This window comes from Delphinus delphis, chromosome 8 (genome assembly GCF_949987515.2).
Source record: "Delphinus delphis chromosome 8, mDelDel1.2, whole genome shotgun sequence".
NCBI classification, from domain to species: Eukaryota; Metazoa; Chordata; class Mammalia; order Artiodactyla; family Delphinidae; genus Delphinus; species Delphinus delphis.
The window spans coordinates 61942968-61951507 of record NC_082690.1 but is presented as its reverse complement, the minus strand read 5'-3'; the positions used below and the strand labels follow the sequence as shown (position 1 = coordinate 61951507).

At 38.9% G+C, this 8540-nt stretch overlaps 1 protein-coding gene across 1 annotated transcript; it reads left to right on the top strand.

The window, feature by feature from the left end:
• Positions 1–7386: 7386 nt before the first annotated feature.
• On the top strand, positions 7387–8331 carry LOC132429084 (olfactory receptor 51F2-like). Its single transcript, XM_060017288.1, is given in 1 exon segment — positions 7387–8331. A coding segment is annotated over 1 exon segment (945 nt).
• The last annotated feature ends 209 nt before the right edge of the window (positions 8332–8540 follow it).

Here is an 8540-nt window from a genome sequence, read left to right as displayed (position 1 = left end):
AGAAGAGACTGCTAAAAGCACAGGTGGGTTAATGAAACAGGACTGTTGTTAATGATAGATACTAGGGTTATGGGGTGGAATATGATTTACACTCACAGTAGCAGAGGCCTTTTAGCACTCAGCTATAAATTTTCATTTTAAAAAATCCTCTTCATGGTGATTGCAAATGGGCATGGGGTTTCTTTCTGGGGTGATGAAAATTTTCTAAAATTAGACTGTGATGATTGTTGTTACACGACTCTGTGAATTTACTAGAACCTATTAAATAGTACACTTTATTTTTTTTAACATCTTTATTGGAGTATAATTGCCTTACAATGGTGTGTTAGTTTCTGCTTTATAACAAAGTGAATCAGTTATACATATATATATGTTCCCATATCTCTTCGCTCTTGCATCTCCCTCTCTCCCACCCTCCCTATCCCACCCCTCTAGGTGATCACAAAGCACTGAGTTGATCTCCATGTGCTATGTGGCTGCTTCCCCCTAGCTATCTATTTTACGTTTGGTAGTGTATTTATGCCCATGTCACTCTCTCACTTCGTCCCAGCTTACCCTTCCCCCGCCCCATGTCCTCAAGCACATATATACAATGGAATATTACCCAGCCATAAAAAGAAATGAAATTGAGTTATTTGTAGTGAGGTGGGTGGACCTAGAGACTGTCATACAGAGTGAAGTAAGTCAGAAAGAGGAAAATAAATACCGTATGCTAACACATATATATGGAATCTAAAAAAAAAAAAAGTACACTTTAAATGGGGGAATTTATGGTGTGCGTCTTCTATCTCCAAACTGTTCTTATAAAAAATCCTTCAATAAAAGGGCTCAGGACAAAAAATTACATCAGCTTATAAAGCACACAGCCACAGAAAGCAATTGCATAATGGAAGATACAAAAATACTGTATGAGGCAAAATAAGCCTTGTGGGAACCTCTATACCCTGGAGACACAGTGAATGACACCACTGCCGGGAATTGGCCTCTTAGCTCTGTGACTGTCTCCAACCAGGCGGGCAAGAAGTCTCCTCATAAGCTTGGCCCTCCCCTGGATCAAAAGCCTTCTCAGCATTCTGGGTCAGCCTGAGAGGGACAGAAAAATTGCTGCACAGGTCCTGTAAGTAAAATCATTTTGTTCAATGAAAAAGCTCAACTCTAGACAAGCCAAACTTTCTTACCCACAGAGGATAGTTTCCTCACCCTGTGCAGAACTAAATTAGTTAATGGGATGGTGGGCTGAGGCGGATGGTAGAATTTGTAGAATTATTTATTCTCGGGGAATCTATAAAGAAAGGGCATTTTGTTCTGCCAGGTGTGGGTGGGATACCCTGTTGCTCATTAGTCAAATGACTTAATCAGTTGCTAATATATTTATCCCGGTCAGTGGTTTGGTGCTCAAGAAAACCAAAGAGGTCTTCAGGGGCTGAAAATCTCATTTCTAAGCCCAGCGATTCTTTAAAAATGGAAAAGTACCAATTTTGAACATCTACTGCATGCCAGGTACTGTACTAGACACAGTGTCTATTTTATCTCATAGATAAGGAAACTGAATCAAAGAAAGTTTACATTACTTGTAGGTTTCAGTGCATGAGCATTGGAATTAAAAAGAAATAGGAGCATGAACATTGGAATTAAAAAGAAATAGGTCTAGAATCCCAGCTCTGCTATTCACTAGTTGTATTAATCCTGTATATGTTTCATAACTTCTCTGAACTCAGTTTCTTTAACAGAAAAGTGATTTAATAATACTTGCCACATGGTATTGTAGTAAGAATGAAAAGATAAAATGTTTATAGAGTTCTTGGCAAAGTAACATTCACAGAACAAGTTACTAAATGGTAGCTGTTGTGATAAAATTTTTTGTTATTGCTGCCATACAAGATCTCAAAACTAGTTGGTTTTTGAGCAAGGATCTAAACCCAGATCAGTCACACAATAGCCGTGCCATTGGCAATGACTTGGACAATACTGATAATGCCATATGGTCTATCTAATTCAGCAGTTAAAGACATAGCCACAAGCTGCAGCTCATGGCAGTGCAATGAAAGAAGAGCATCATTGTGATCTAAGTGGACAGGAAAATTAGTGGAGAGACTATAGCTTATTTCTCACAAGAGAAAATGAAGGTTGTGCAGCGATTGGAGAGGATGAATGGGGATGATGTGCAGGGATTGAACAGATTCGATTGTGATGGCTGCAAAAAAAGAGTAACTTGGGGGAACTTTTGTGCTTCCTCCTAATAATATCCATTAGTCTTCCTTTATTTGTTGATATGAACAGTTTTGTGTTCTCAATTTAAGACAATTGCAATGAAATACAGCTTCAAGGTCCCACTACCAACCAGGCTGGTATTACTTAGCCTTCATATATAGACCTCCTGAGGCTCCAGTTTTTGACATTTCCGAAGTAGAATCAATACAAATTTAATGACAATGTGTATGTTGAGGATGAGAGAGAGAGGGAGAAGAGTGTGTGGTGTGTGCATGAGGTAGACAATTCTAAGCCGATGATTTGCTAGAATTTGATGTCATTTACTGATAAATGAAGCATTGGAGAGAGAGCCAGGTTTGGAATTGGACAGGGAGTGAGGTCTTTGTGGCTCTTACTGAGGTTGAGGTGTCTGAGGATGTATGAGTAGAGATATCCCTCAGCTATAGATAAAACAGTTTATTCACATTTTATTCACTGGCACTAAGCAGTGAGCTTTGATTTGTTCTCCAAACTGCTACCAGTTCTTTTTCTAAATCATCAATTTGATCTCCTCACTCTAGTTCCATGATTCATTACTGCCTTCAAGTTTAAGCCTAGAAATCTTGCCACAGCTTCAAAGATTCTATTAACTTTTGAAATACAGAACTCAGGAGAGGCCATAATTAGATTTAAGGTTTGCAAGTCATCTGGATATAAGTGCTATTTAAAACCATGGGAATAACTACTATATCCCAAGGAGAATATATGGAGAGCAAGAAAGAAAAGGAACTCCTTGGAAGAAAAACAGACTCCTAAAGAACAGCAAAATTACAAGACAGAGAACAAAAATATTATTTGATGGGTTTCCCTGGTGGCGCAGTGGTTGAGAGTCCGCCTGCCGATGCAGGGGACACGGGTTCGTGCCCCAGTTTGGGAAGATCCCACATGCCGTGGAGCAACTAAGCCCATGAGCCACGGCCGCTGAGCCTGTGCATCCCTGTGCTCCGCAATGGGAGAGGCCACAACAATGAGAGGCCCGCGTACCACAAAAAAAAAAAAAAGAAAAACAAATATATTATTTGATAAACGGGGGTGGGGGAGGAATCTCACAGAATCACTACCATCGAAGCTAATAAAGGAGAAAGTTTCAAAGTGGAGGTAGTCAACACTGAGACAATTTGAGATAAAGGAGAGGAAAACAAATGTGAAAATAAACCTTTGCACTTGGTATTTAGAAAGTCATTGGTGACATCAGTTGGAGAAATTTCTGAGAGTCATTAGGGAAAGAATCCAGATTGTTACTGAAGGTGAAGAAATAATAAACAAAAGCAGACTGTCTTTCAAAGAACAATTTTGTTATTATAAAAGATATGGCAGGAAATTGAGAGAGAAACAGTATTTATATCTTATTTGTCTCACTAGCTAAGCACAATGGCCAATTATGAAAGATGTTCAATATGTCTTGGTTGCATTGAATGTGTTGACAACATTGATATAAATGTGTGGGAAGCTTTCATTAATAGATTGGGGTAAAACTTGAGTATTGTAGACTGCAGAAAGGAAGTCAATGGTACTAAATAAGATGCTAACAAAGGAAAGGAATTTTGTTGGTGTTAAATTAGAAGAGATGAAGAATGATTTATTTACTTATTCATAAAATATTTGGAAATGCCTGGCTTTTGATGTTCTGAAACTAAAATCCAAGTCCCTTATCCTTTCCATGGAATTCAAGATCTCAATGTCCTTCCCCCCACCAGCCTTCTCTTGCTTCATTTCCCACAGCACCGAGCTTCACATTTAAGGCTCAGCATATTGATTTTCTTGTAGTCAGCCAACAAACTGTATTGTGTCATTATTACATTCAGCTTCTGCTCCCTTGTTATGTATGTCAAGAATACCTCTTTCCTGCTTTCCATCCTTGTGCACTCACACCCACCCATCAAAACTTTACACAGTTAAAATTCATCTACTCTGTTAAGGTTTCTTGGAACTAATTCCTCTTGACACACAGCCAAACACATTCATGTATACACGCACTCAGATTCTGTCACTCCACACTAATTTCTGTCTTATCTAAAGCATCTTACCCTTGTGCACTCTATAACTAGCGGCATTTCTTCGTCTCTGATTCCTCTGATACACACGTTGCCGAATATAGTGTCTGGCATGTAGTAGGTGTTCAAAATTGGTAATTTTTTATTTTCAGAGGAGTCCCTGGACTCATTAAAGATAAGGTTTTCAGGGCTTCCCTGGTGGCGCAGTGGTTGAGAGTCCACCTGCCCATGCAGGGGACACGGGTTCGTGCCCCGGTCCGGGAAGATCCCACATGCCGCAGGGCGGCTGGGCCCATGAGCCATGGTCGCTGAGCCTGCGCGTCCGGAGCCTGTGTTCCGCAACGGGAGAGGCCACAACAGAGAGAGCCCCACGTACCGCAAAAAAAAAAAAAAAAAAAAAAAGATAAGGTTTTCAGCCTTATAAAGATGAGGTCCTGACAACCCCTCTGGTTTCCTCAGGCACCAAACCACCGTTATTTTACTTGCTTCGTACCCTTAGTGCTGACACAATACACACTGAGCTCCCAGTTTGATGTTGGAATGAATGAAGTGTTTATGACGGTTGATCAAGTGCTTAGGTGGGGTTAGTGGCTATGAAAGGAATAAGGAAACCTCTGTGTCTGAGCCCAGCATGGATGATGAGAGGGTGCAGGGATTTATGGTTGTAGACCAATGAAAAAGAAGGAATTCAAGGGAGTTCTCTTCTGCCAGGCTCAGCACAGATCAGTTCAACCTGCACTGTGAAAGGGAAGGGAAAAAATGATAAGAAGAATGAAAACGAGCAGTGAATAAATTGAATTACTGAAATAATGTAAGGGGAACCATGAAGATGTTAGGGTGAAAGAGAAATTGTTCAGATAGCAATTTATTTTTTTAAACTTATCTCTTATAAAATTTCCTAAAACTCAGTGACAAAAAGTGCAACTCAATCATTGCATATCACCGTGAAAATCACTGTGATAGGCAGAATTAATTGACAGAGGCCTTCTGCACTCTCATAATCGTTTTTATTATTCATCATAACACACTGGATATTGGAGTTATTTATAAACAGCAACATCCATTCTCCCTTACTTGATTATAAACTCTTTAAGAGGGGTTTTGTTTGTATTATATCTTAGCTTCTAACACAGCACTGTGCACAGAGTAGGTGCTCAGAAAATGTCTCTGAGAGTGTAAGGCAAGAGCAAAGGAAGAGATATTACAAGTTCATTCTGGCTCCACGTTTTCACATATGCCACTCTAAAAGCCTTGGAATACTTCATCTTGACATACACAAAACATAGAAATCTTTCAAGCACTGATTTTCTTGGAAAGCCTTCTCCAAATACCCCAAACCTTTTGTACACAGAATTGAAGTGATCCCTTTTTCATGATTACTCTTCTTCCCAGTAACCCCAGGAAGTTGTTAACTTGAAAAACTGAATCCCAGGTTCTGTGAATTAATAATAAATAAACAGGTCAAAGGCTTGTGGAAAATGAGAGGTGAACCGATTCTTTTCAATTATTATAAGTATCATTCATTTGATAGGTTTTTAGTTTATCTTTCTGATCAAGACATACTTTTTAAAAGTAAAAGCTATAAAAATGTTTTTCAGAAATCAATCTATTTATGAAAAGTACTAACAGAACTTGTTAATCTTTCAAATTTTCAGAGTTAATTGTGAAATGCATGCCAGTTGGGCAAGACCATATCTACTTCGTTTCTATACATTTGTCAAATTCATGACACTCAATAAACAATCATTGGAAGTAGTATCCAAAAAAATTCCCTTTTTAAATAAATGTTCCCTTTTTTGTTAACTCTCATTTCCATTATGAGGTTTGATAACACATTTGACAGTAATTTGATTGGTTCTCTGAGGACACTCTCATTATTCTAAACTGGAAACTCTAAAGTCATAGTTCACTGATTTGGTCAACTCATGTAACTTAACACTCTTTTTTTCTCTAATTTTCCATTAATTTGAATTAAAAATTTCCCATTGTTAAAACTAAGAGATTTATTTAGGGAATTCTTGAGGTTGCACTTTGGGTGAACTTGTGAGGTCTGGAAACACTTAGGTTCCCCTGAGGAACATTAACATTGGCTACAAGTTCATTCTTGTAAGTACAAGTTCATTCAGACTCAAAACTTTCACATACGCCATTCTAAAAACCTTGGAATAATCTAATAAACTAATCTCTGTTTTCCCCCAGACCCCCTCTTCCAACTTATACACACCCATTTACCCAGTCTGCAATTCTCTACTCAATGAAAAAAGAAATATAATGTTTGCAACAAAGTTTTATATTCCCCTCCAAAGCGAAACAATAACGTTCTATTAGGTGTCACCTGAGAAGTATGTCTTAACTAAATGGAGAAAATCTGTTCTTTGCTAATGGAGAAAAGCTAGTCTTCAAGCAGATTGAAGAAAAAAATATATTTGAACATGGCAGCACATTATAACAAGTGGGGGCAGAGGCCTCTGTAGGTGATAGGTCTGAGTTCTAACTCTACATCTCTCTCAAATGCAATTCCAGATGCTGTACTGCATGAGTCACTTGAAAGGTTAGATACTGTAGGCACCTGCTCATGACCGCACTGATGCCTAAGCCATTTATTATCACTTCATCTGTGTTGCTTTGCATTATAAGTATGTCTTTCTCAATATTTTCTGGCTTCCCAAATTGCCTGTAAGCTTCACTGCTTTCTGTTCTCATGGCCAATGTAATATTGCTGCTCCAAAGCCCCAATCTATTTTTCTCTGATGCCAACTATACAGAAAAACATCCCAGAGAAGATGGAATATGATTGGCCAATCTTGGGTAAAGCATCTTTTCTTAGTCCAGGCATCTTTGGCTAGAGGAAAAGATCACATAGTATAAACCTAGCTACCAGCAAAGGGCCCCAGGGAAGAAAAATCATGGGCTGGGGAAAATACAAAAAAAAAAAAAAAAAGAGTACCTACTACAACAGTTGAAATCTTACAATTATTTTATCAATTTAAATGAGCCATTCATACTTACATAGTATATAGACATTCATCTGTGGTTAGTTTTTGGTTGAATAAAATTATTTGTAATTGGATTAATTTTTTAAATGTAGGTTTTTTTTGTTATTCCAGAATTTCATCTTGGAATTCCGTACTTTTAATCCAGCATGTCAAACTTCTAGAATATCACATCCTCTTCCGTTATTTTCCTGCTAACTGGTGTTCCTGGGCTGGAAGCCTTCCACACCTGGATCTCCACTCCCTTCTGTTTTCTCTATGTAACAGCTCTCTCAGGAAACAGCCTGATTCTATTTGCCATTGTTACTCAGCCCAGCCTTCATGAGCCCATGTATTATTTCCTCTCCATGTTGTCTACCACTGACCTTGGCTTGTCCGTATACACTCTGGTCACCATGTTGGGTATATTCTGGTTCAATGCCAGGGAGATCAGCTTTACTGCCTGCTTGTCACAGATGTTCTTTGTTAAACTCTTCACTGTCATGGAATTGCCAGTGCTGTTGGCCATGGCTTTTGATCGTTTTGTCGCCATCTCTAATCCCATCAGGTATGCCACCATTTTAACTGACTCCAGAATAATTCAAATTGGAGTGACAATTGTGCTCAGGGGGACACTAACACTGACACCAATGGTAGCAATTCTTATGAGACTGTCCTTCTGCCACAGCCACGTGCTCCACTACTCTTACTGCTTCCACCCTCATGTGATGAAGCTCTCATGCACAGACACCAGGATCAACAATGCAACTGGGCTGACTGCCATGACCTCTACTGTTGGTGTGGACTCAATTCTCATCCCCCTTTCTTATGTTTTGATCATTAAGACTTTCCTCAGCATCACATCCCCAGAAGAGAGGAAGAAAGCCTTCAGCACCTGTATCTCCCATACTGGGGCTATTGCTATTTTCTATATTCCATTGATCAGTCTCTCCTTTGTTCACAGATTTGGGAAACAAGGCCCAGCCTATGTACATACTATGATTGCTAACACCTACCTGCTGATCCCCCCAGTCATGAACCCCATCATCTATAGTGTGAAGACCAAACAGATACGCAGAGCTGTGATAAAAATTCTCCATTCCAAAGGCACATAGAATCATAGAATTCTAGAGACAGTCTGTGTCAGGTCATATTATCAATAGAAAAGTAAATCTGGTGTTTGTTGAAGCTAACTGTGCAAATATTTAAAATCAAAGATGAAATATATTTAGAAAATCAGCTTGACTGACCTCTGTATTTTACAAATGAGGAGACAAGAGACATAAGAATGGGAGGAATGAAGAGCCTGTCTAGAATTTCTCCT